The sequence below is a fragment of the Cyanistes caeruleus genome, chromosome 26, assembly GCF_971803275.1.
Source record: "Cyanistes caeruleus chromosome 26, bCyaCae1.hap1.1, whole genome shotgun sequence".
Classification (NCBI taxonomy): Eukaryota; Metazoa; Chordata; class Aves; order Passeriformes; family Paridae; genus Cyanistes; species Cyanistes caeruleus.
This window is the reverse complement of record NC_141726.1, coordinates 5,852,531-5,878,309: the sequence shown is the minus strand read 5'-3', so window position 1 is coordinate 5,878,309 and position 25,779 is coordinate 5,852,531. Positions and strand designations below refer to the sequence as shown.

The following is a 25,779-nucleotide window of genomic DNA, read 5'->3' as shown; positions in this document are numbered from 1 at the left end:
TCACAGCCCCATCCCCTCACAGTCCCATCTCCTCCCCTCACGGCCCCATCCCCGCCTCCCGCCCGCCGCGGCACCGCCTTCGCCGCTGTCTCCCGCCGCTGCCTCCCGCCCGCTCTGTGGGCCGAGCCCGGCGCCGCGGCCGCCCCAGCTCCGCTCGGGCTGTGGCGGGGCGGCTCCAGCCTCGCGGCCGCCCCAGCTCCGCTCGGGCTGTGGCGGGGCGGCTCCAGCCTCGCGGCCGCGGCGGCCCCGCCGCCCCCCGCCTGCCGCCATGGGCGCCGCGGCCCTGCGCGCCCTGCCCTGGGCGCTGCTGCTGCTGGGGCCGCTGCTGCCCGGGCAGGTGCTGCAGGCCAACCCCATGCTCACCTCCGAGGGCCAGCCCGCGCCGCTGCCCGGCGGGGACGTGCCGGGCTTTACCCCCGCGCCCCCCGCCGCCCCCGAGGAGATCCACCCGCTCAAGGAGCAGCCGGCCAACGGCTCGGGAGAGGGGCATGCCAAGCCCCGCAAAGCCTTCCCGGTCATCGGCATCGACTACACGCACGTCCGCATCCCCTTCGAGATCTCCCTCTGGATCCTCCTGGCCTGCCTCATGAAGCTGGGTAGGTGGGCGGCGTGGTGGGGGGAGTCCGTGGGGAAGGGCCTGGGAAGTGGCCTGGAGATGGAGGAACCCCCGGAGCAGCACAGAGCGGGATGCCCTGTGTTGTGTCTGGGCGAGTGGGACAGACACCCCCAAACATCACAAGGAGTGACCCTGTGAGCATCTAGCACGAGGGACCCGCCGAGCATCTCAGGGTGGGACCCCCAGATGTATGGGACAGACCCCCCCCCAATCATCCCAAGGAGTGACTGCTGTGAACATCCCAAGGAGGGACCCTCTTGAACATCCTAGGGAGAGACCCCTCTGAACATTCCAGGGTGGGACCTCTGCAAACATCCCAGGGCAAAATCTCCTGCACATCTTCTGCAAACCTCCCAGGCTGGCTGGGCCAGGTGGGCACTGCTCTCCCCACGACCTTGGCTCTCTGTCCTGGGCCTGGTGGACATCCCAGTCCCTCCACTCCCAGACTCCTCATCTGCGGGCCTGGAGATGCTCCTGACCCTTGCTTGGACCCGCTTTGTTTTCCTCCCTTTGACACTCAGGGAGGAAGCATCAGTTTGCTCACTTCCTCTCCAGAGCAAAGATGCTTTTTGTAACCTTGGAGAAGTCACTCAGAAACCTCCCGGTGCTTCGGCCTCCCCTTCCTCCCCCTCCGCAGTTTGCCTCTGCTGCAAAGCGTCCGGAGATTCCCGCATTACAGAGAACGGCATCGGGGCTGGAAAAGTCACCCGCTCTAGGAAAGCGTGGCTCTGCTGGGGCAGGGGTTGTTGACAAAGTGTTTTCCAAACTTCTGCAGCTGGATCAATACCAGCCAAATTTCCCCAAAGCTGAGATGTGATGTAACGGCTCCGCCAGCCCTGCTGTGCTGTCCCCAGCCTCCAGCAGTGCAGAGGCTGAGCTGGCCCCGGGCCCAGCCCTGGTGATAAAGCCGGGGGGACAGGTGAAATGTTTGCCTCAGAGCAGGTGAGGAGGGAGGGGAGCTCTGCACTCCTTCATTTTGCTCCTCCAGTGCCATCGGTGATTTAATAACACTCATGGGGCTCTCCAGCTTGCTGAGGGAAATCTTGCTTTCGGAGCTTTTTAAAGCTGGTTTCCTGTTGTAAACTGTGCCCTGTCCTGGTCTGGAGGGCTCTGAGAGACCCCCAGGAGCTCAGATCCTTCCTGCCCAGCTACTCCTAAAATATATCCCTTCTCAGCCCGCTGTGAGCGTGCGTAGGCAGGTGAAGCCCCATTTCCACAATCCCTCCTGAGTGTTTTATTTACATGCAGGCGGAGGAGTGAGAACACTTCAGACCCGGAGGCTTGTCTGGGAGACAGGCAGTCAGGACAGGGTGGAACCAGGGGGGAACCATGGGGTTTGTGCCTTCCTGGCGTTGCCCAGAAGGACCTCGGGCACGTTTAGCTGGAAGGTGCCTCTCCCTCGGGAACACAAATCTGCTTTCGCAGGGCTCCGCTGTTGCACTGCGCCTTCAGCCCTGCTGGGAGAGCAAAGAGTGATGAAATCAGGAGTATCTGTGCGGAAGCTGGTGGAGAAAGGAGGGGCCAATGGCCTGCGGCCCTGCCGGGACACACGGAAAACGCGCTGGAAACAGCCAGAGTGGGCAGCGGGAAGCGGCTCCAGGGGGATGGATGGATGGATGGATGGATGGATGGATGGATGGATGGATGGATGGATGGAGGGATGATGGATGGATGGATGGATGGATGGATGGAGGGATGTGGGGGGACACCACGATATCTCTGCCACTGCTGCTGTGGGAAGCTGCTCCTGCCGCCCTTGCCTGGAGTCAGGGCTTGTTTGTGCTTCAGGAAAAGTTGTGTCTGCCGGCTGTCAGGTCTTTGATGCTACAAATATTATGCAAGACTTCGTGTTTTAAGGGGTGTACTTTAAGTGAGGCTGCCCTGCAAGTTTGGCAAAGGTCTTTGGCAGGTGCTCTGCAGAGCTCCAGAGATGCTGACTATGCCAAAATCCACACCTTAGCTTACCTGCAACTCTGACAGGGCCTTGACAGCAGGGTGGTCCTGGGACACCCTTTTCCTCGGCCTCCTTTCCAGGGTTTCTTGTTCCTGCTGCCTTGGCAGGTCGTTCCCAAGTTGTTGGTACAGCTCCCTCTGCTCGTGAGCTGCAAAAAAGCATCTCACTGCTCCGTGTCCATACCCCAGCCTTGTCTATCCCACCCTGGATTCCAGGGTGTTGTTCAGCAGCTGCAAATAGGCTTTTTTCCACCCAGGGACAGCTGTTACACAACTGGGCACTGCTGGCAGTACAACCTGGAACGGCAGGATGCAGCTCACACAGCTCCAGGCTCCCTAAACCGGACAGGGTTTGCAGCATCCCGTTTCCAGGAAGAGGGGAAGGGGGCTGATAAACAGAACAGGAGTTTGCAGTGCTTCCTCTTTCTGCTCACCCTGTCAGTGTTCATTTATTGATGCATAAGGGTGATCCTGCGAAATTCTGAGGGGACCAACATCTTCTTTTTCCAAGAGCAGGAATTCCAGCGGTGTGGGCTGTGCATGACAGTCTGACTGACTGACTGCACCTCCTGGCTGCCCTTCCCCAGCTCCACAGGCCTCTTTGCTGGGCTGAAGCTGGGGATTCAGCCACAGGTTGCTACAAAACTGAGTCTTCAACCCTTTGAGTTGCTTCAGGGTGTCATCCTCAGGGTAGTGCAGAGTGACCATGTCGAGGAGCTCAGAAGTACTGACAAGGCTCTGCTCCAGGCCAGGAGATGCAACCTGGGGTCCTTTGCTCAGTTTCCCCCTGTTGCTCTTGATGCTTTAGTATGCTCTTCAGACTTAAATGCATCCTCCTGTTGTCCCATGCAGGGGATTTGTACTTTCTCCAGCAGCTCTCACAGTGAGTTTGTTTGGGCCATCAAAAGTGTGACTTGAGCCTTTCCCAACTTGCTGCAGTTTTCATAAAATGCCTCAGAGTTTCTGGAGGGTTCCTCACCTGACAGGGCACCGAGGGACGTGTCTCCCCAGCATGTCCTGCAGGTGTGGGCTGCTCCTGCTTTGTTAATCCCAGGGGAGAAGGGGAAGCTGGTGCTGGCTGCTTTACTTAATACTCCCATGGTGTTTTAAGGCTGTGTAGGGGAAGAGAGAGTGAGGGGCAGCTACAGCCTTGTGCAGGTCACATCTGGTGGTGGCCTGGCTTTGCCAGGAGAAACCTTTGAAGCTGCAAGTTACAAGCAGACATTGTCTCAACCTGTTGTGTTGTTGCAGAAGGTCAGACCTCCACAAAACACCCCAGTCAGGAGCTCTCTGTTCCCTCTCCGTGGTTTTGCAGGGATGTTTTAAGGGTGCCCAGGGAATGGTTGGGAATGGAAGAGGTGGTTCCCAGCAGGAGAACCTGGTTTCCTCACTCAGGGGGTTGACTTTTCGGGTCATGTGGCTCCCAAAGACATTTCGGGGAATTCAAGTTTGACTGTAAATACTTCCTCGTTTCAGGGGAAGGGAAGGAGTGAGTCAGGAATGTAAATAACAGCTTGTGGTCAACAGTGCCTTTGCTGGCTGTGCTGGGGCTCAGCAGGCAGAGCTTTGTAGTGAGCACCAGCTCTTACCTTGGAGAAGAGCTGGGGCTACCTGTGCCTCCAAAGCCCATGCTTGACCCTTCCTTCTAAAGCTGGAGAGCAGAGAGTCATATTCCATTAGCCACCTTCTGCTGTGGCATGTCCTGCTGTCTGTCTGCACCAGAGGCTTCCCAGCATCCCTGGAGCATCCTGGCCATCCCACCACAGCTCAAGGAAATCACAGCGTGTGGTGGGTTCATCTTGGCTGGAAAGTAACCTAAAATTTATGTCTTGAGCCCAAGGTTTGAAAGTTGGGTGGTGTCTTTCCTTCTTTTCTCTGGGAGTCCATCTCCCCCAGATGGAGAGAGACTTCATGCCAGGGCATGCAGTGACAGATGAAGGGGAAGTGGTTTTATGGAGGCAGGTTTAGATTAGATATTAGAAAGAAACAGCTCACTCAAAGGCAGTGAGGCCCTGGCACAGGTGGCCAGAGCAGCTGTGGCTGCCCCGTCTCTGGCAGTGTCCAAGGCCAGGTTGGACAGGGCTTGGGAGCTGGGATAGTGGCAGGTGTCCTTGCCCAGAATGGGAGCTGTGGAACTGGATGGGCTTTAAGGTCCTTTCCAACCCAAACCGTTCAGTGATTCTGTGACTCCTGGTGCCCACCAAGCTGCTCTATCACTTTATCCTCTGCAGGAGAAACTAGGATGGAAAAAACCCTCATGGATCAAGATAAAGGCAATTTAATAAAGCAAAAGCAAAGGTCATGTGCAGAAACAAAGGGAAACAAAAGATTTATTCTCTACTTCCCATCAGCAGATGATGTCCAGCCACTTCCTGGGAAGTACCTTCAGGAGCATAGTGGCAGCTCCGGAAAGCAAATGTCGTAATTAGAACTGCCCACCCTCTCTTCCTCTTTACTCTTTGCTTTTATGTGGTGTGGAATATCCCTTTGGTCGGTCTGGGACAGTCCCAGCAGTGGGGACCACTGCTGCCCACCCCCAGCTCCTGGTGAGGGGCAAATATTGGGGGCAGCTTTGATGCTGTGAGTGGCGCCCAGCAGCAGGCGAAGCACAGGGTGTTATCACCTCCCTCCAGCCACGACAGAGGCTCTGCACTCTGAGAGCTGCCGTGGGGCAGCTGGACTGCAGCTCAGCCAGACCCAGGGCGTGGGGACATCACTCCCTGCATGTCCAGGCCGGTGACTGTGGTGGAGGGTCCCCACGAGGCAGCGCTTCACAGCTGAGCTCCTTCGCCCGCTGTGCGCCAGACGCTGCTGGCTGGGTTTGGAGCTGTGGCAGTCACTGAGTCACTGCTCTGTCTCCTCTTCCCCCTTGGCAGCGCTGCTGTGTCTGGGGTGTTCCCTGCCCCCCCAGACCGAGCTGCCTGCCTGGTGCTCACAGAACTGTCCCTGTTGTATCCCCACTGCGTCCCCACTGCATCCCCACTGCGTCCCCACTGTGTCCCCACTGTGTCCCCACTCTCTGCTTGTTGGGCTGGTGGAGAAGGAGCTGTGGACGGAGCCCGGAGCTGTGCCAGGGTGGGTTATGTGGGGACACGCTGGGGAGCTCTGGTGTCACATCTCAGCCTGCTGAGCCAGCGCAGCGCCCGTGCTCGGTGACACTCCTTGCGAGAGCACCGACGGTCCCCAGCACTGCTGCGCTGTGAGAGCACAAGATTAAGGAAGCTCTCTCAGAGCCTGTGAGCTGGTGATAGGAGCTGGGAGAAGAAGGGCAGAACATGACGGGTGCAGGTGGGGTTCTGGAGCCTCACAGAGGCTCAGGGCATGGGAGGTGGCTCCTGTGCCTGGAGGAGAAGAGACAATTTCAAAATTGCCAGAGAAATGTTTGTAGAAGCTGGTGGCTGCTGGCTGGCAGCGAGATTTGGGTGCTGAAACTCTTGGGTGCTGAAACACTTGTGTGCTTTTCAAATGTTTTTATCAGCCCACATCCCTGCCCAGAAATTGTGGCTTTTGTGGCCACCCCAAGGTCTTACAGAGCCCTGGAGTTGAGGAACTTGAGGATTCCTTTGGGCAAGGGTTGATAAGCAGGGTGGGAAACCTGCTGTGGTGGTGGCACTGGATAGAAGAACTGGATCTCGAGACCAGACACAGCAGAAACACCCTGGAGCAAAGCCACTGCGTGGGGACGCCTCTGCCAGTGCCACCTGCGAGGGTGGGAGTGGGACAGCAAAGGAACGTCCCCAGAAGTGCTTTGCCCGGTGTTCAGACGCGGTCTGACACGCAGGACAAGTGTGCTGGGGTTATCTGCCATCCCCAGGGTGGCTTCTCTGGGCACCAGGATGGCTGTGCTGGGCTGGCTTTGCTGGGATGGCCATCAGCAGAGCCAGGCTGCTGGAAGGAGCTGCTCCTGCTGGATCCTGGGCCTGGATCCCATGGGTTCCCTCACTCAGCTGGAGGGAAATGTTTGTCTCATTCTTGGCGGGGATGTTTATCTTGCAGCCTGGCTCATCATGTGTTTACTGCAGGCACTGTGGGGGGAGAGCTCTGTGATCACCCCAGTGTCCCCACTCCTCTGAGGGAGCTGTTTCAGGGGAGCTGGGCCTTGGGGGATGATTGTTCAGGAAGGATTTTGAGGTACTGCTGCAGCTGGTGCCCACAGCAGTGTAAATTGTCCTGACAGTGAATTTAAACAGTCTCTTTCAATGCAAACTCGTTGCATTCCCACTTCCTTATTGGGGGATGATCCAAATACAGGCTCTGGCTCCCTTTTCTCCTGCTTTGCCATCTCAGAAAGAACAGCCACGACATTTATTTTTTCCTCCCTGATCTGTGCATCGCTGGTGACTGAGCTAAAAAACATCCAAACTGTTCCCTTCACAGATCTGAGAAAACCATTAGTTTAATTATGGCTGGAAGAGTGAAAGGTTCCTGCTGTGAAATAGGGATGGTGGTGGAGTGGGAAAGGCAGAACAGGTCTGTAATCACAGCCATTCCTCCCTGGTGAGCCCTAATGTCCATTAAGGCAGGATTACACTCCGTTGCAGCCATGGCTTTGCTCCCTGCAGGGACCTGTTGCCTGTGGCAGCTTCTGGACCTTGAGGCCCTCAGGAACCAAAGCTTTTTTCATCCCATTTATCAACAGCCTGAGAGACCTGATGGTCAGGGATGGGCTGGCTTCCATCAGCCAGCTGATGGGTGTGGGTGTAATTTGGGGTGTGGATGCTGCAAGTCCTGTGGCAGCCCAAGCCCAGATTGGTGCTTGCCTGGCTTTCAGGGAGATGTCGTGGCATTGTTCCTCCCCTGAGACCTCCAGGTGACCTGGGGTGGTTTGTGGGGTAACAGCAGAACAATATTTGGCCTGTTTGGTTCACATCCTTGCTCCCAAATTGCCCAATCAGCCAACCACAGCTTGTCCACCCTACCCAGAGATGTGAGTTCCCTTGGGAATGAGTGGGGTGGAGAAAAAAACTTTTGTCTGCAATTAATGGAGCTAAATAGTCTCCTTTGGGGTTTGGGAATTACACATGGCAGAAGGGAAAACCAAGAGGTGGTGGAGGGCAGAGGGTCATTCTTGGGGTGACAATAATCCTGTAGCACAAAGGGACTGTGGCCCCTCTTGTGCAGAACCAGCACACATATCTCTGGAGCACTTACACAAATAAGATGCTCATTAGGCTTGCAAGTAAATACTTCTTTAACATAATCCTTGCCTTTTTCCCTCCTGCAAGCCCTGGTTTTGGCTGTAGGTGCAGAGGTGATGGGGGCTCTGAGCCTGTCCCAGGGTCATGCAGGGCTTTGTGAGCACTGACAGAGGAAGAGCAACAATGGCGATGAGTTACTGCAGCTGCCTTGTAAACATTTGGTTTCTTCTATTTTTTTCTTCTGTTTTGGGTCCCCAAGGCCTAATTTTTTCAAATAAAACCCAAAATCCACACAGAATACTCTGTGAAAACACAGCCTTACTGAGTAGAGCCGGAGCTGGGTTACACCTCATCCCCCCCTCTCTTTCCTGGGCTGCCTGAGTCAGCAGCAGCTTTTCCTCACCCATTGGGACTCAAAACTGCCAGCGTAGGTTTGATGAAATCCTCTGTGTTTTGAGATTAGGGCCAGACAGCTTCCAGGGGAACAGCAGAGGAGCAGGGGACGGCTTGAGTTGAACCAAGTGTCGGGGGTTGATCCTCTCACTCCACTGAGGTGCCCCCATCTGTTCTCCATGGTGTTGGGTATTCCACAGACAGCCTGATTTTACAATGTCTTCCAGTTGTGTGTTAAATCTTGTCACATTCTGTTCTTTGGCTCTTTCCAGGGCCAGCAGAACTCACGTGTTTCTGCTTGGGAAGGAACGAACCAAGTGAAAAGCTCGGCAGACAGGCGTGCGCACACTCGTCACTGCCTGTTTGTCAGAAGAGACGAGATCCAAGGCTGATCCTGGCCTGGAGTGGAGCAGAGAATGAATCTGGTGGTGCATCACCTCTGGTGGTACAGAAATCTGGTGTTATATCAGCCCATGCCCATGGGGTCCTTCCCAGAGCCTGCCTGCACAGGCAGGGCACCACTGAGGCTCATTTGAAGTTGGGGTGGTGTTTTGAGTGGAAAGTTGAAGAATGTAAAGTACTTTTCTAGTCATAAGAGAACACAAAACGTTTTCTTGGGTCTCCCAGGGGTGACTCACAAACATCTCAGCATCCAAGGTCTTTATCTCCAGAAAGTTGCAATACAATCGACCTCCAGGGACAGCACTTAAATCCCACTTAACAGAGGGTGCTGCTAGGGAAATAATTCCCCTCTCTTGTGCAAGGCACACATTTGCAGAGCAGACACCCTGTGGCAGCAGTTTATTTCCAGTGCCTGGAATTATTCTGCGTTCTGGAGTCACGACATGTTAAATCTTAATGATGGATTTGGAGAGAAGGCAGCTTCCCACCCTGCTGCTGGAGATTTATTTAACAGCAAACACACCAGGGACACAGATTCAGGCACACAGAGGCCTTTAAGGAGGTGTTTGCAGCCCTGTTAGTGCCTCAGTTTCCCTTGGGAACACTTTTCCCACAGCAGCCTGTGTCCCTGGGGGTGACTTTGCAAGGAACAGCTCCTCTCCTGTCTCAGCTGCTCCCAGGAGCTCGGCTGGTTGTGGGGGGAATCCTGGCTGGGGATGGGGATCTGTGTGCTGGGGGAGAGGTGACAGTGGCAGGGTGTTTGTGCTGGCTCCAGACACATTGCTGGCGTGTGCTGGGAGTGGTGTCACTTTGTCTGGGCTTGCAAAGCCCGGTAGTAATCAGTGCTAATTGCAATTACCTCCTCCCTGCTGTCCGAATGGATTCCAACAGGTTATTTCCTGAAAAGCTTTTGTTTGTTTTTCCTGCCCCTGTTCCTGGTAGGAAATCTGCCCTTCCTGGGAAGGGCAGTTGGCATCGTTCTGCCTGGAGAGTTTGTCTGTGCTCACCTCAGGCTGGCTCAGCTTTAACTCTCCTCAAAGCTTCGAGGGTCAGCAGGAGCTGGGAATTAAATGCTGTGTCCTGTGGTTGAGCTTAAGGAGCTGGGAGAGCAACTGGAGCCTTATTTTGTGTGACCAGCCACTGTCTCTTTGCATCACCTTGAGTCCCTTCTGCTCCAGAGCATCCATCTGCATCCATCCATTTTTGCACCACGCAGATGTTAACTGGGAGGATTCTATTCCAGAAATCCCCTGGCACTGACCCCTCCTAACCCAGCTATTCATGGCATCCAGCGCCTTGTAGCAGCTGAAGGAATCTGGGAAGAGCCTGGCTGGTGAAACTGAGTTATGTTTAGCTCCTTGTCCCTTTCCCTGAAGCTAAAGAAGTTTTTCTGGACCTTAAATCTCCTCAAAATGCACAAGTCCAGCCGCTGTCACTGTTTTGAAGGATATAAACCTGGATGAGGATGCTGTTGCCCTGTAGAAAACTCCGTTTTCCAGGCTAAATGAGCCATGCCAGGAAGATCCCAGCCTTGCAGGCCTGGCCATGAGCTGCACCCATCCAGAGCTGGTGGGGAGAAGCCAAAATGAGTCTTGAAACAGCAGCAGCAGAAATCTGGGTGGCAGTTTGTCCCCGAGTGCCCGGCTCCTGCTGGGTGAGTGCCCTGGGCTGGTGAAGATTCACGGTCCCGCCCTAGAAGAGCTGTGTGGAGCCTGCCCAGGGGCTGTGTGCAGGTTTGCTGGTGCCAGGCTGTGGTTTGGGAGCGGCTCTGGAACGAGCCCGTGTGAGGAATGCTGGCAGCACCAGAGCCTTGACCGGCTTCCCTTGGCATCTTGTCCAAGATGGGGCAGCTCTAGACCTGGGGGGAGGCAGAGGAGAGCTGCTCTGTGCACAGCAGGGCCTGGAACAGGATTTTTCAAGCCTTAAAGCCTCTCAAGCCATCGCTGCTCATTGGTTCTGTGGTTTTCCCTCCCTGCTTGGAGTGCTGCAGCCATGGGGTGACAGTCCGAGGGCCCTGGGTCTCTCAGTCTTTAATGGCAATTAGGTCTTTATTAATGTGTGCTTTTCTTGCAGAGTGTCCTTGGCTTCCCTTCTGGTATGAAGGAGAAGCGTTATCTAAACACAGGACTGGAAATTGGGAGCTGCTGGGTTCTCACACCAGCTCTCACACCATTCACTTGGGGACTTGGGCAAGTCCATTTAATGTCTTTTGTCTCTCATTTCCTTTTTACAGCTGGGAGGAAATTAATACCAACTCTGTAAAAGACTCCCAATTGATCTGTTAATTTCTTGTGAGTGCTTCAAGATAAAACCAGGGTACGTGCTCTTGCTGCCCTCAAAGAAAAATGTGTTGAAGTGTTTCTGCTAAAGGCATCTGTCCATGGATTGTTCTCAGGGCACGTTGTGGTTGTGTGTGGGCACCCTCTCCTCCCAAGAGGCTGCTGCTCCATCCCAGTCCTTTCCAGGCTCGGGGCAGTGAAGTTTAACTGGGAGGAATGGCTGGCAGCTCGTTGGCTGCAGGCCCTGCAGTGTCTGTTTTGCGGGGAATGCTGGCTGCTGGATCACGCAAAGGGCTCACCAGGCTTCTCTGAGCTGTCCCAGGTGTTTGGAAAGAGAGGACGCAGCCCCTTTGGATGAGGGAGAAGCAAACCAAGGAGCAGCCGCCCATCCCTGTGCTGGAGGGAAGAGTGGGTGCTGAGGCTGGGCCGGGCCCGAGGAGGAGATGTCGGTGTTATCGTTCATTCCCTGTGTAAACAGCTCATTTCTGAGTGTAGCCGGCAGGTTGTGGCAGGCTGGAATCCAGGGTGCCTGCGGATGATTCAGAGCCGGGATCACTGCGTCCTCTCCTGCTCTGCAGCACTGCAGCGCTGCCAGGGGCCCCAGCACACCTGCAGCACTCACAGCCTCCCTGCAGCCTGCCCGGAGTGAAGGAGGGAGGGAAAGGGGATTTGCCTTTCCAGGGGGAGGGTGTTGCTCCTGGAGGGTGTCAGGAGCTGGGCTCGTCTGCGTGCGGCTCCTGGCTGCTGCAGGAGGACAGTGAAGCTGTCAGACATCACAGCCCTGCTGCACCTGCCTGCCAGCCCCTCCTCACACCAGGATCTGCTGTTTCTCAGGGATGAGGGGCTCCTGCTTTGGCTGATGTGGCTGCACCTCGAGGGCTCCACCAAGCTGTTCCTCTCCAGTCTGTGAGGAGCCGGCTCAAGTTGTGGCTGCTTGGCTGAGCTGTAGCAAGGCTGGTACCTGGCAGTGTCTGCTTTTTGTCCTGTGGCTTTCAGGTTTTGAGTCACCCAAGGGCTGGTCTGATGCTATCAACACTGTTCTTATCTTCTGCAAAGCAGGCAGGGTCCAGCCAGGTCACCTTCCCACACACACCTGCCTTGCTGGAGGCTGGGGGAGCTGGGGCTGTACCAGGCAGGAACTCTTTCCATTTGTGCCTGGCTTGTTTGCATTAGGTGGGAAGGAGGTGTAAAACCAGGGCCAGCTGGGTGGCTGTGAGGTGGGGCTAAGCTGGGTGGGCAAGGTCTGTAGGCACAGAGGTCATAATGTCACACCAAGGGAAAATAAAACTGTCCCTTCCTCATCTGGCAGGGGGTCCTAATGGCTACTGACTGTGACAGCGTGGCTTTTGGGGACACTTTGTGCAGTCCAGCTGCTCAGGGTCACGGCCAGGCTGTGCTGGGCACCTTGGGTAGGCAGACCCTGGGAGGACCAGCCCAGGGCTTCATCCCATCCCACATGGGTGAGGTTGATCCTGACTCCTGAAAATGCCTGGAGGCTGTGTGGCAGTGCTGGATGCTGATGGGTTTTAACCCAGTCCTGAGCACCAGCCTGGCTGCAGCCCCTGCCCACCCGAGTTTGGGGTGCAGGAGTGACCCCAAAATCAGGGCTGGATGTTTTGCTTTCCCCTTCTCCCTGTGCTGGCTTTGGCTGCTGTGCCCATGGCGAGGTTTGGAGGGCGGCTCTGCGGCCCTTGTGTGGGATCTGCATTCACTCAGTGACTCACAAAAAGCAGCATAAATTAATTACTTTCCTGGTTCTTGGCTTTGCTTCGTAATTAGCGACAACAAAATAATGAGGCTTGAATGAAACATTTGGTTTGTTCTGGAGGAAATTGTTTTGCTAAGAAGCACTTTCTGTACCTGTGTCTTAACACAAAAAAACAAGAAGTCAGCTTCTCACCAGGAAATGGCATTTTGGGGTGGAAAATCAACGCTTTTCCGCTTTGGACATTGAAGCCACTGGGTGCTTAAAAGGTTTCCCAAATCAACCCAAGCTGAAACCAACCCAAAAAGAGCGGCAGGGGAGCACTGGGGTGACCTGGACCTGCATTCAAACCCTGCCCTCCCTGGTGAAACAGAAAAGGGTTTGGCAAAGCCCAACCTGCGTCATGGCCCCACATGCGCCCTCCCAGTGGGATGGCTGTGGGAATTAGCCAGGCTGGAGCTCTGTGGGGCTGGAATTTCAGGACATGTGGTGAGGTAGGAGCTTGTGAGAGGCAGTGAATGTAATTTAAGTGCAGCGGTTTTACCCCCTCTCCTGGCAGGGTGACACGAGCCGTGCCCTCACTCTATTTATAGGTGTAAATCACCAGCTATTTAATTCCTTTTGAGCAAGTTCAATTTTCCTCCCCTTCCCTCGAGGCTTCCCCGTTACATCTGGTGCAGCTCTCTCCGTTCTCCTTGTTCCCTGTCTTTGCAGGGAGCCGCTGGATCTGGCTCCATTTTCCAAGGGAGAAGCACAGCAGGGCTGAGACATCCCTTCATCCCCCGATGGCCCTGCAGAGAGAGCCCGGCTGATCTTCAGGCAGGAGAAGTCCAGTGTGGGCTTTTTCTGAGGGCACAGGATAAATGGAAAGAAGCTGCAGCCAATCTCTGGAGGACTGGGATGGATTCTCCCGTGGGTGCCCGTTGCAAAATGTTCTGTCACTGCATCGCCATCCTCACAGGGCTTTAACCCTGCTGGGGTCTTACCCCATCCTCCCAAAACACAGTGTGGGAATGCCAGATCCCAGGGAATGCCAGATCCCAGGGGCTTGGAGCTCTGCAAACCCTGGAGCCCAGCCCAGCCCTCCTTCCCTCCAACACGAGAAGGAAGGGGATGGTGCTGAGTCATGGCTTTGTGGATCGCTTGTCCCCAGGGCTGGTGACACATCTCTGATTTTGGGGTTCAGCCAGCAAAGTGTCAACATGTGGAGCTCTTGGTGGTGCCTGTGTCACTTGGGAATGTGGGAAGGCATCCACACCTGCCTGCATCCCTCACCCTGGGATTGCTGCTGCCCTTGTTGGGGCCCGCCCAGCCCCTGCCAGCCTGCTGTCCTTAAGGGTTAAAGTGGCCTTTGGAGGGCCCTGGTGCTGTCAGGCTCGTGTGTCTCCTCCAGCCCTGCTCTCTGCAGTGTCCTTCAGAAGGGCAGCCCTTCTGAGCATGCCTGCTCCCCTCGCCCTCCTTCCCACACCCTGCTCCCTCTCCCAGGGCTCCCCAGCTCCACACCTGGAGCCTCCCTGCAGCCCCAGGCAGCAGCCGGGTCCCCAGGGCTGCAGACAGCATCACCCCAGGGGCTTCACCACCCCCTCACCCAGACTGCCCCTCCATCTACCACCTCCTTCCCGAGCAAAGCCCTGGGGCTGGGAGAGCTCCTAACCCTGGTTAATAATTGAGAGATTCCTCTGTGCCTGCCTGCTGCAGCCTGCAGCTGCTGCAATAAGCCTGGGAAGCCTGGGAGGATGGGGAGTTTGTGTAACCACGCTCCTTTCTCACACCTCCTCTTGCCTGACAGGCATCCTGCTGGGAGCATCCTGCCTTTCCCAAGGCCGTGTCCCTGCGTGGGTGCTTGGGAATCTGGGGTGAAACCTCAGGAGCATCCGGCTTAACCGTGAGCGTGCCGAGCTCTTCCAGCCGTGCTGTGTGCTCCTTCCCCCTCCCTCCTTCCCCAGCTCCAGCTCTAAACACCAACCAAATGGGTTTTCTTCCCTCCTCCTCAGAACAAACTTTGTCAGCACCAGCTTTCCCTGCCCAAAATCTCTTTAATTTGAAGGATGGGATTTCCTCAAGATTTTCAAGTGCTTGGACTGTAGTGAAAACTGGGATTCCCATCCCTAATTCCTTTCTGCCTCAACTGAAGGAATTACTGAGCACCAGTGGAGTGATCCCTGTGTGTGCCTTGCTGGGAGCTGGCTGCGTGATGTGGGCAAGAACTGTTTTAATAAGAATTATTATCTCTTGGATTTTCTTTTCTGTGTTTGCTCAAGCCCTTGAGTGTGTGTTTAACTCAACTGTCTCACTTTTAATGGCTGTGCTGGTGTTTGATGCTGGTGAGAGGGAGCTGCTCCTATGGAGTTTGTTTTCCAAAGGAAGAAGCTTGGGTGACTGTGCCCCTTGCTGGGAATTTAGGGATTTGGGGTCATATTATTATTATTTTTAATATTTTTTTTTATTATCATCATCTTTAAAGCCATTATCAAGGGTTATTCCCCTTTCTGCTGCCCCTGTATGTGCCTGTGGCTGGGCATCCTCATCTCCCAGCATCCTGCCACAGCCTTCCTCATCTTCCAGCAGGGAGCTCCAGGCACAGGGCTGGGATCAAAGCTGTTCACCCCTGCCTGGCCTCATCCCCACAGTGAGGACGTTCCTTCCCATCACCCCCATCCCAAAGTGGGATACTGGCTCAGCACTCAGAGCAGGATCCCACCAACGGATTGGTACCAATGAGCTCTGGAATGCTCTAAAAATACTCCACAGAGCAAGCAGGGAGCAAAAAATGGCTGAGATTCAGTGAAATTAAAGGCATAATTAAAATGCAGCCCATGTAAGTGTATTTTTAGGGCCCTACAAAAAAGCTGTAAACCATTGAATTCCCATCAGCACACGAATGTTCCAGTTTAATGGAATCCTGGGGCCTGTGGGGAAGAAGTGAGAGATGCTTAATTGTCAGTGTTTGTATTTTATTCATGATTGAACATACTTAGCAAGCAAAAACTGATCTGCTGTTGGCTTCTCGCTGCTTGTGTGGCTTTAAGCCTTATTCCAGCCAGAAATTGCCTGGTGTGCTGGAAGGGTCAGTGGTTCCCGGTGTTTGCATGGGCTGTGCACAGAAAAGGGATTATCACCTTCCCTCCCACGGGGAGCTCCGTGCCAGGGCTGCCTTGGGGTGCTCAGAGCTTGTGCGGGCTCCAGGGGATCCAAACAAGAAGAAAAATCCCATGTGGGTAAATGAGGAAGCGCATCCAGGCTGGGAAGTCCCCGAATGCAGGTGTTGGGAGAGAGTTTGGATGTTCCCATCTCCTCCCGACCTCTCCTTGTGCCTGTGCCCAAGCCATCGAGCTGTTTGCTTGGGATTGCTGCTGCTGTGGTGAAGCCAAGGTAGGAGCCAGACTCCTCCCAGCACCACTCCAGCACCAGGGACCCTCTGGAGCAGCTGGAATGGTTCCCAGAGCCTGGGGTGTGATGAGTCCTCCGGGCTCGCCCGTGCTGGAGCCGTGCTCGCAGCTCAGGTGGGATCTGGGGCCAGAGTCCTTCGGGAGGGACTGTGGCAGTGTGGCCTCTCCCTTGGGAGCTCTGCACAGGTAGAGGAGGGATGGGCCGGCCGTGGCGCAGGTGTGGCCCCTGCGGGCTCGGGGGGAACTGGCTCGTTCTGGAGGGGATTTAATCTGTTGAGGAATTGCTGCAGATGGCATGGCCGGAAGGAACGGAGGAACACGGCATGCCGAGGCAGGGTTCCTTATTTTAAACTGCTTCCCTTGCCAGGGAACAAATATGCCTCACTTCAAAATAATAATTATAAAGGCTGGGAGAAGATCCAGGGAACCCAAAATCCTTCTGTGGGTGTTGGTGTGCTGGCAGATGCCCGGCTGGGGCGGGAATGTCATCCCAGCGGGTCACGGCTGGCTCAGAGACCTGCATTTGGAGCTGTGCTGTGGCTAGAAAAGGGGGAAATGTGTTCCCTGTTACCTTGCACCCCAAGGATGCATCCTGTCCCTGCTGCAGGCACCATGTAAAACCTCCAGGAAGGAGAATTGCATCCTGAAATCCAGCGAGCAGCAGCTGCCCTGCCTGTGCTGTGCGTGAGGGACGCCCAGGGATGGGCGCTGTGCCTGGCACTGGGAAGGGTGGCACTGGGAGGGCAGGCTGCTGTCTGATGGGAGAGAAATGCCACTGCCTCGTGTGCCAGGGACAGCTCATGTGGAGAGAGCTGCCTGTGCCACAGGGCTGGGGTCCACAGAGACACCCTGGTGTGTCCCAAGGGTGGCTGTCACCTGCTGCTGGGACTCTCAGGGGTCTGGCCTGAGACCAGCAGTGCCAGGGCCTGGTTGAGCTGCAGTTTCCACTTGACAGAGCAGGGCAGGAAGGGAAACTAAGGCACACAAGTAGTGACAGATCACAAGGAGTGCAGGGAGGGCTGGGAGCTGGTCCCTGACTCTGGCAGGGGTGTCCCCCTGCAGACAGCACCCTCCATTCCTGTAGCCAACATGTGTCTTCGTCTGTCCTTCTCTCCAGGCTTCCACGTGATCCCGTCAGTGTCCAGCATCGTTCCTGAGAGCTGCCTGCTCATCGTGGTGGGCCTTCTGGTGGGGGGGCTCATCAAAGGGGTGGGTGAAAAGCCCCCCATCCTCAAGTCGGATATCTTCTTCCTCTTCCTCCTCCCCCCCATCATCCTGGATGCCGGCTACTTCCTGCCCTTGCGCCCATTCACCGAGAATCTGGGCACCATCCTCATCTTCGCCGTGGTGGGGACGCTCTGGAACGCCTTTTTCCTGGGGGGGCTCATGTATGCCGTGTGCCAGCTCGGCGGGCCTGGCCTCAACCACATCGGGCTGCTGGCCAACCTGCTCTTCGGCAGCATCATCTCGGCCGTGGACCCCGTGGCCGTGCTGGCCGTGTTCGAGGAGATCCACATCAACGAGCTGCTGCACATCCTGGTCTTCGGGGAGTCCCTGCTCAACGACGCCGTCACTGTCGTGAGTGACCGCCCGGGAGCGGGGTTTGCTTTGGGGCAGGAGCGTCTCAGGGCAGTGGGGTGGCAGCTGGCAGGGCTGTTCCAAGCTGCCCTGTGCCTCCTGGCAGCTCCACCAGACCAAACCTGGTGCAGGTAGTAGAGGGTTAGAACACCGCAGAGGTGGGTTGAGGTGAAGTGTTCCACTTGGTGGGCTGGGGAGGCTGGGGGCACGTGCCCTGTCAGCCTCCTGATGCCACGGGCTCCGGGGATCTGCTCTCCTGGCTGGAATTGCTGCTGTGCCTGTGCCCGTCCTGCCAGGGGAAGCGTGAGGGTCTGACACTGGCTCAGGCAGTGCTGCCATGCAGCTGCTGCTCCATCTGTCTGCTTTCACGTGCTCACCCTTGCTGTCCTTCAGCTCCCAGGAGGTGGGAGGCCAGGACATCAGCCATGGCAAAGGGGAGAACTGGAGGGGCTGAAGCCAGGCTGGCATCCCACCTGGATCACCCCTCAGCCCCATTCCAAGCTTTGCAGGGACCTCTGGGAGGTGGGGCCAGGCCTCCTCCCTTTCCAGAGGACATCACTGTCCAGGTGCTGGATTAGCCATCAGCATGGCCTTCTCCTCTCTGCAGAGCTGACCTCTAAATTGACTTCTAACCCACTGCTTTTTCCTGGCTCTTTTCCCATATCCCAGCTGTCCATTTTGGAGCTGGCTGCTCAGCCCCTGCTGACAAGGTTCCTGATGACAAAGAACACTCTGTCCTACCATGGGGCTCTTCCCAGGCGCTTCTCCCCCATTTTTCAGCAGAAGGGTGCCTGCAGGGTCTGTGTCCCCACTCTCATCCCTGGGGAATGCTTTTGTCTGCCCCTGTCCCACCCAGGGCCTGGCAGCGGCAGGCAGGAGCTGGCAGCTCGCCCTCTCCCTGCTGCAAGTGCTGCTGTTCCTGCAGGGTGCCCTAAATCCTGTTCCCCATCCTGACACGTGCTTTAACATCTCTGCAGTGCCTGGGGCTGTGAGAAGGCAACACAGCCCAGAGTCATTCCTTCAGGTTTCCCTCAGCTGCAGAAGCTGCCTCAAGGGTTTGGGCTCTTCTCTGGGCTGTGCAGGGCAGATGGTGGCTTTTCTCTCTGTGCATCTGTCAGGAGTGCCCCAGCCTGGGTCTGTCCTGACATGCTCGTTGGGAAAACAGGAACAGCCTCTGGCTGGTCACCAAAGGCCCTCCTGGGGCAGCTGGAGAGCAGAGCTGTGCCAGACACATCTTTGGTGGCACCGTGTCCCTGTGGCCACAGAGCACAGGGAGCTGCTCCCCCTGGGTCTGTGTCTGCCACAGCAAAGCACCAGCAGCTGGTTTTGGTGTGAGCCTTGGTCAAGCTCAGGACCCAGCTGGGGGTCACCAAGCACTGGCACAGCTCAGCCCAGGTGTGCTGCACTCCCAGGGGAGGGCCCTGTGCAGGTCTCCTCTGAGGGGGTCTCTTTCCAGAGGGACAGTTTGAGCCCTGCTCTCCTTTCTCCCTGCCAGGTCCTCTACCACCTCTTTGAGGAGTTTGCCAGCTTCGAGCAGGTGACCATCCTCGACATCATCCTCGGCTTCTTCAGCTTCTTCGTGGTGTCTCTGGGCGGGGTCCTGGTGGGCGTCATTTACGGGGTGATCGCTGCCTTCACGTCCCGCTTCACCTCGCACATCCGCGTCATCGAGCCCCTCTTCGTGTTCCTCTACAGCTACATGGCCTATCTGTCAGCCGAGCTCTTCCACCTCTCCGGCATCATGGCGTGAGTTGGCACTGGGGGAGGAGCTGCTCCTGTCCCCAGGACCTGGGGGAGGATTTCCTGGCTGTCACCATGGTCTGGCTGGCCCAGCGTGGTCAGCACGTGCCCAATGAGGCCCAGTGGTGTTTGGGCTGGGATATGCAAGGAGGCACACAGGAGAAGTCTCGGGAGTTGTCCCTCATATCCCAGGGTGCTGGCGGGCTGTTCCCATTCTCCCAGGCACACAGGAGCAGGCAGGGCCTGCTGAGCACTCAGGACCATGTGGGTTTGTGCTCCAGTGCTCACTCCTGCCCTGCCAGGGGAAGGAGAAACCTCGTGTTGCCTTCTCTGGAGGCCTTGAATATTTGCTGGTGGTTCACAAGGCCTGTCCTGCCCTGGAGTTTGATGTCAGAGCACAAAATGCTGCTGCAGGGCCAGGGCTTGGCACTGTCCCCGTGCCCCCATGGCTGCTGAGGGCCCCAACCTCACCCCCAGGCTCATCGCTGCCGGCGTGGTCATGCGGCCCTATGTGGAAGCCAACATCTCCCACAAGTCCCATACCACCATCAAGTATTTCCTCAAGATGTGGAGCAGTGTGAGCGAGACCCTCATCTTCATCTTCCTGGGTGTCTCCACCGTGGCTGGTCACCACTACTGGAACTGGACCTTCGTCATCAGCACGCTGTTCTTCTGCCTCATCGCCAGAGTGCTGGGTGAGGTGTCAGTGTGGTGGCAAGGTCCTCGGGGTGGTGAAAGAATCATGGCATGGTTTGGGTTGGAAGGGACCTTAAAGCCCATCTCGTTCCAGCTGCCATGGGCAGGAACACTTTCCACCATACCAGGTTGCTCCAGTCCCTGTCCAGCCTGGCTTTGAGTGGCCATGTGGGTCATGGTGAACTCTCAGGACCAGGATGGTTTGCTGGGGAGGCTGGAGATGACTGGGTGGCACTGCTCCACCACGGGCATCATGCTGGTGGTGGGTGCTGTGGGGCGATGGGGCTAAGGCCGTGGTTGTACCAGGCACGGGGTGGAAGCTGCTCAGGGATGTTGGGATGGGCAGACAGCTCTCACCTGCACCCATGGCCCTGAGGGGCTGCAGGGTGGGCTCTTTGGGACTGGAGGGGATCCTTGACCATTCACACAGGACTGTGCTGCTCCTCCAGGCGTCCTTGTCCTCACCTGGTTCATCAACAAGTTCCGAATCGTGAAGCTGACGCCGAAGGACCAGTTCATCATCGCCTACGGGGGCCTGCGGGGAGCCATCGCCTTCTCCCTCGGGTACCTGCTGGACTACAAACACTTCGGCATGAGGGACATGTTCCTCACAGCCATCATCACTGTCATCTTCTTCACCGTTTTTGTGCAGGTTGGTGGCTCTCAGAGGGAAAGGGGCTCTTCATGGCCGTGTGGAGAGTGGGGAGCCCATCCCCAGCCTCCATCCCTGACCCTGTCACCGTCCCGTATCCCCAAAACGCTGCACAGTGACACCAACAGCAATTTGGCTTTGCTGAGCCCATCCCACTCCCAGCACTGTGCCTTGGGCTGAGGTGTGACCCCCCTCCCCCTCCCCAGGGCATGACCATCCGGCCCTTGGTGGATCTGCTGGCTGTGAAAAAGAAGCAGGAGACAAAGCGCTCCATCAACGAGGAGATCCACACGCAGGTAACGCGCTGCTCCGGCCGCCCCGCGCGCTGCCTTAGCCCTCTGCTCTCTCTGCTTCTGCCACTCCACCACTCTCACTGGGACCTGCCCCTAAATCAGTGCCCAAGGTAAGGGGGGACAGAGCGAGGGCTCTCCCCTGTCTGTGTCGTCCAGTGCCAGCTCTGACCCAGACCCCCCAGTGCCTGCAGAGCCAAGCCCGGTTGTGTGGGTCCATCCTGCCCTCCCAAAGCCCATCCTGGACCCACAGCCCTGGTTTTACACACCCTGAGTGCCCTCCCCATGTGTCAGTGTGGGTGTCAGGGGATGGAGAGGGTGGGCAAGAGCCCTCCGAGCTGCTCACGCCTTGGACCATCTCTTCCAGTTCTTGGATCACCTTCTGACAGGGATTGAGGATATCTGTGGTCACTACGGGCATCACCACTGGAAGGACAAGTGAGTGGGGAGGTTTGGTGGCCGGGGAAGGGTTTCAGTCACCACCCAGAAGGTTCCACAGCTCCGTGACAGGCTTTTCCCTGGGCTTTAATATCCACACTCACCGTGGGGAATTACGGCCCTGGACTGGGAGCAGGTGGGGCTGCAGGGCTGCACCCCTTGGCCACACCACCCACAGCAGGCCCATGGCAGGGTGGGAGCTGCCAGTGGCCAGTCCCTGCTGGAGCTCAGGACCATCCCCAGTGGGAACCAGCAGGTGCTGGGTGTTGTGGAGACACCCTGTCTTGGGAGGGATTCAGGGAAGCCTGGCCTGAGCCATGCTGGTTGAACTGGGCCCAGCACTGACCGCAGCAGTGGTGTCCTGGGCAGGGCTGAGGAGTGGGGACCAGGGCAGGGCCAGGGCTGACCTGTGGCTGCTCCTCCTGTCCCTCATTCCCGGGAAGACTGAACCGCTTCAACAAGAAGTACGTGAAGAAGTGCCTGATCGCGGGGGAGCGCTCCAAGGAGCCCCAGCTCATCGCCTTCTACCACAAGATGGAGATGAAGCAGGCAATTGAGCTGGTGGAGAGTGGGGGCATCGGCAAGATCCCCTCTGCCGTCTCCACCGTCTCCATCCAGTGAGTTCCCTGCCCTGGGCACCCTCCCATGGCACCCTGAGTGCTCCTTGCCGCTGGCCACAGGGCAAGCAGCCCTTGGGTGCTGTGTGGTGTGGCTCTGAATCCTGTCTGTCCCTGCAGGAACATCAACCCCCAGAGCCTTCCTTTGGAGCGCGTCCTTCCAGCCCTGTCCAAGGACAAGGAGGAGGAGATCCGGAAAATCCTCCGCACTAACCTGCAGAAAACCAGGCAGAGGGTGAGGTGTCCCCTGGCAGTGTGTGTGTCCCCTTCAGCTCCCTGGGTGTGGCAGGGACACTGCCCACCAGACACCCTCAGCTGGGCCCTTCACCCCTTCTGTCCCTGCTGTGCCCTGTGCTCCTGGCCTGACTCTTTCCCAGGAGGCTTTTCCTCCTGGGATGGTGCTGGGACAGTCTGAGGGGGAGGTTGATTTGGGCAGTGGCTGAGCCCAACCTTTAAACCCTCATTGGGCCAGGGTGGGTGAGGATCAGACACCCGGTGGTGGCACACAAAGGCCACACAAGGGCCTGCTCTGCCCACTGGTGGCTGTTTCATCCATCTCCAGGAAGAACGGGGCTGTGACTTTTCTTTCCCTTTCCATGTTTGATTTTTAACCCATCCCCTTTTCTTGGCATCTCTTCCCAGCTGCGATCCTACAACCGGCACACGCTGGTGGCCGACCCCTACGAGGAAGCCTGGAACCAGATGCTGCTGCGGAGGCAGAAGGCCCGGCAGCTGGAGCAGAAGGTGCTGGGGGAACACCAGGGCGGGGATGCTGCCAGGGCTGGGCAGGACGGGGGCCAGGGGGACTTCCAAGCCTGGCAAGACACAGGGAGGGGGCTGAGGTTCGGATGACAGAGGGTGACCCCAAGCCTTGGGGGTCCTGTGATTGCCCCCGGCTCTAAGCAAGTCCCTGGAGCGTGCCTGGGAGGATCTGTGCCTGTGTCCTCTGCATCCCACTGCTGCTCCCTTGTCTCCTGTGGCCGGTTCCCTGCCTCCCTGCCCCCTGCCCTGGCCGTGCCATGACGATGCCTTGCTCCCGTTGCAGATGAACAATTACCTGACGGTGCCAGCACACAGGGTGGACTCGCCCACCATGTCCCGGGCTCGCATCGGCTCAGGTAGGTGGGAAGGAGCTGCACGAGGAGCGGCATTGTCGGCACCCGGAGCACTTGGAGCTTGTGCTGTCCTGCACCTCCTCAGCTCCCTGTGGCTCTCCAGCCCCGAGCATCCCACACCCATCCAGCCAAGCCCCAGAGGGTTGCTGCTCTCAGCAGGAGCACCCAGCTGTCTTCCCAGCACAATTCCCACTGGGAAGTCAGGTTGGGCAGTCTCTCCGGAGCTCAGCTCGCTCCATCCACGCAGCCACGACTCTGCCCGTGCCCCTCCCAGCCCTCCCCGGGGAAGGGGATCAGGAGCCTTTAGCCCCAAGGCCCGTTGCCAGTGGATTCCCAGTTTGTCCATCACACATTTGCTTTGACGCCCTCGGTTCCTCGTGTCCCGGGTGTCCCCTCCCGCTCCGGGGACAGGCTGTCGGCTGTGACGCGGCTGCGGAGCCGGCGGCTCATCAGCAGAGGGCAGCTTCGCCCTTCCCAGGAGCCGGGCTGTCGGCAGCTCCAGCTGGCATGTGGGAATAGGGAAAAGGAATTACACCGCTGAACTGGAAATCAGCGAGACAGCCCGGGCAGCCCAGCCCCAAACAAACATCTGGGGTGCATCCCCGGGGGTCCCTGAGACCCCTCTTCCCTGGCTGACCCCTCTGTGCCTCCCAGACCCGCTGGCCTACGAGCCCAAGGAGGACTCGGAGAACCTGCCCATCATCACCATCGACCCAGCCTCACCGCAGTCCCCGGAGTCCGTGGACCTGATGAGCGAGGAGCCCAAGGGCTGCAGTGGCCTCCCACCCTCTCCCGAGGAGGATGAGGAGGGGCTGGTGATGCGGGTGAAGGAGCCTTCCTCCCCGGGGACTGACGACGTCTTCACCCCGGGGGCCAGCGACAGCCCCAGCAACCAGCGCATGCTGCGGTGCCTGAGCGACCCCGGCCCGCGGCCCGAGCCCGAGGAGGGGGAGCCCTTCATCCCCAAGGGGCAGTAGCTGCTGGCACAAAGCCTCCAAATCGTTTCTCTCTCTCTTCATTCGTTCGTTCTTTGCTCTCCTTTTTGGTTTCTTGTCACTACACACCGGGTTCAGGAAGGGGAGACTGTCCTGGATGGACTGGGATTGCCAGGACAGCTCTGCCCAGCGAGCCCTGGGCTGGCCCCAGCGAGCAGGGAAGGAGCCCTGGGATGCCCTGGGCTCCTTGGGCAGCGTGGCCTGGGGGCGATGGACAATTTTCCGCCCGGGATTGGGATTTGCAGGTGCCTCTCAGCCCCCAGGGGGCTCTCCCAGAGGTGCCCACCCACTCAGGACCTGTGGCCGGCTCTGACCAGGGGTGTCCACAGTCCCCATGGCACAGCTTCCCCTCTCCCTCGTGCGTGACCACCCCTGCCTTGCTCCGGAGCGGAGAGATGGGCCAGCAGGAGCTGTCACCCGGCACACGCAGCTCCCCCTGCACCCTCCCAGGCACCTCGGGCTGTGCCGCTGCTCCTTGCCTTGGCAACCTCCCTGTGGGACCGGCTGTGCCTGGGGTCCTCCCTCCTGGCCTCACATTTCATGCCAGGCCTTCTCAAATAAATATTCTAGAGCCATGCAGGGGGGGAGCTGGGACCCCCTCGCTTTGAGCAGCCTCTCCATCCCTCCTGGAACTGCTGTCACCTGTCCCCATGGGGACCCTCCGCCAGCCTCGGCCCCTTGCCCTGTGCCAGCGTGGCAGTGGCTGCTCCTTAACCAAAGACAGGGCCTGGGGCGTGCCAGGGGGGATTTGTCCCCCTGCAACCGAGAGGAGCTGGGGGAGAGCCAAGTGCCAGCTCCCCCAGCGTGGGGACACGTCGGATCTGGAAGGTTGGCAGCGAGGGGGCGGCTGGGGGTGCTGGAAGGACCCGTCTTTCCCTGAGGCTTGGGAGGGCTCACTGGTGTTCCGGTGACTTGCAGCCCTCCCCGGGCTCGGGGCTGTCCTGTCTCTGTCACCTTGTCACCCTGTGCCAACCGGCCCCCGCCATGCGCCACCTTCGCCGTGGGTAGCGCGGGGTGCTCACCGCCCCCTCCTCTTGCTGCTGCCCTCTCCCTGTGCCGTGCCTTGCCACGCTCTGCCCCGCTGCCTTGGTGGGCACCTGTCCCACCTCCCACCCGCTCCACATCCCGCTGGGACCCCCAGCTCTGGCGTCCGCGGGGCTCCGTCACCGGGGCGAGCGCCCGCCTCGCTGCCTGCGCCTGCCTGCTGCCCTGCTCTGTTTCCAGGAGGAAAAAAAAAAGCAATGGAAATTCTCTTGTATAAAAAGGAAAAAAAAAAAAACCAAACCCACATGTAAAGAAATTCTTGGTTTTTATCATAAATATTCTAATAAATTAATGTTAATTTTTAGTGGGGGTTTTTCCAGCTGTTCGGACTCCTGCTGCTGCCACACGGTCCCAGCCGTCCCAGAGGAACAAGGTGGCTGGGATGGAGTTTGCCTCTCACCCTTCTGCAGTGGCTCAGGGACAGCTGCAGCCCCATCCCAGGGGGACGTTTAATTTCCCAGCAAGACAAAGACAGAGGCTCAACAGAGCGCAGGCTCCCCAGTGTGTGGGTGCGTTGGGACCCGAGGGAAGGTTCCTTTCCCGGGGGATGGATCACCCTGCACAGCCCCGGGATGCCGGCCCGTCCCACCATGGCTCTGCCCATCCCGAGCCCGGAGTGTTGTCCCCGGGGAGGAAGGGGCAGCACCTGCCTGGTGCTGGCACTGCAGCAGGGCTTGCGGGGAGAAAGGTTCCATCCCCAGGGGAACATCGGAGCTCTGTTTTTCTTCCTGGGTTTCGC

The 25,779-nt window shown here is 57.7% G+C and overlaps 1 protein-coding gene across 1 annotated transcript; it reads left to right on the top strand.

The window, feature by feature from the left end:
• The first annotated feature begins 121 nt into the window (after positions 1–121).
• Positions 122–25,344, top strand: SLC9A1 (solute carrier family 9 member A1). Its single transcript, XM_023940925.2, has 12 exons — positions 122–596; positions 16,993–17,453; positions 18,949–19,199; positions 19,671–19,888; positions 20,339–20,541; positions 20,748–20,837; positions 21,199–21,269; positions 21,713–21,886; positions 22,007–22,121; positions 22,529–22,630; positions 22,932–23,004; positions 23,656–25,344. Exons 1-12 carry the CDS (start codon positions 269–271, stop codon positions 23,976–23,978), a joined length of 2,409 nt encoding a protein of 802 aa, XP_023796693.2. The 5' UTR covers positions 122–268; the 3' UTR covers positions 23,979–25,344.
• Positions 25,345–25,779: the final 435 nt, after the last annotated feature.

What these genes read in the sequence shown, in the direction of transcription:
- SLC9A1 (XM_023940925.2), top strand. Translation starts at nt 269, where the DNA reads ATGGGCGCCGCGGCCCTGCGCGCCCTGCCCTGGGCGCTGCTGCTGCTG. An exon ending in ACGAGGAGATCCACACGCAG is followed by an intron (nt 20,838 to 21,198) that starts GTAACGCGCTGC and finishes CATCTCTTCCAG; the next exon opens with TTCTTGGATCACCTTCTGAC. An exon ending in GTCTCCACCGTCTCCATCCA is followed by an intron (nt 21,887 to 22,006) that starts GTGAGTTCCCTG and finishes CTGTCCCTGCAG; the next exon opens with GAACATCAACCCCCAGAGCC.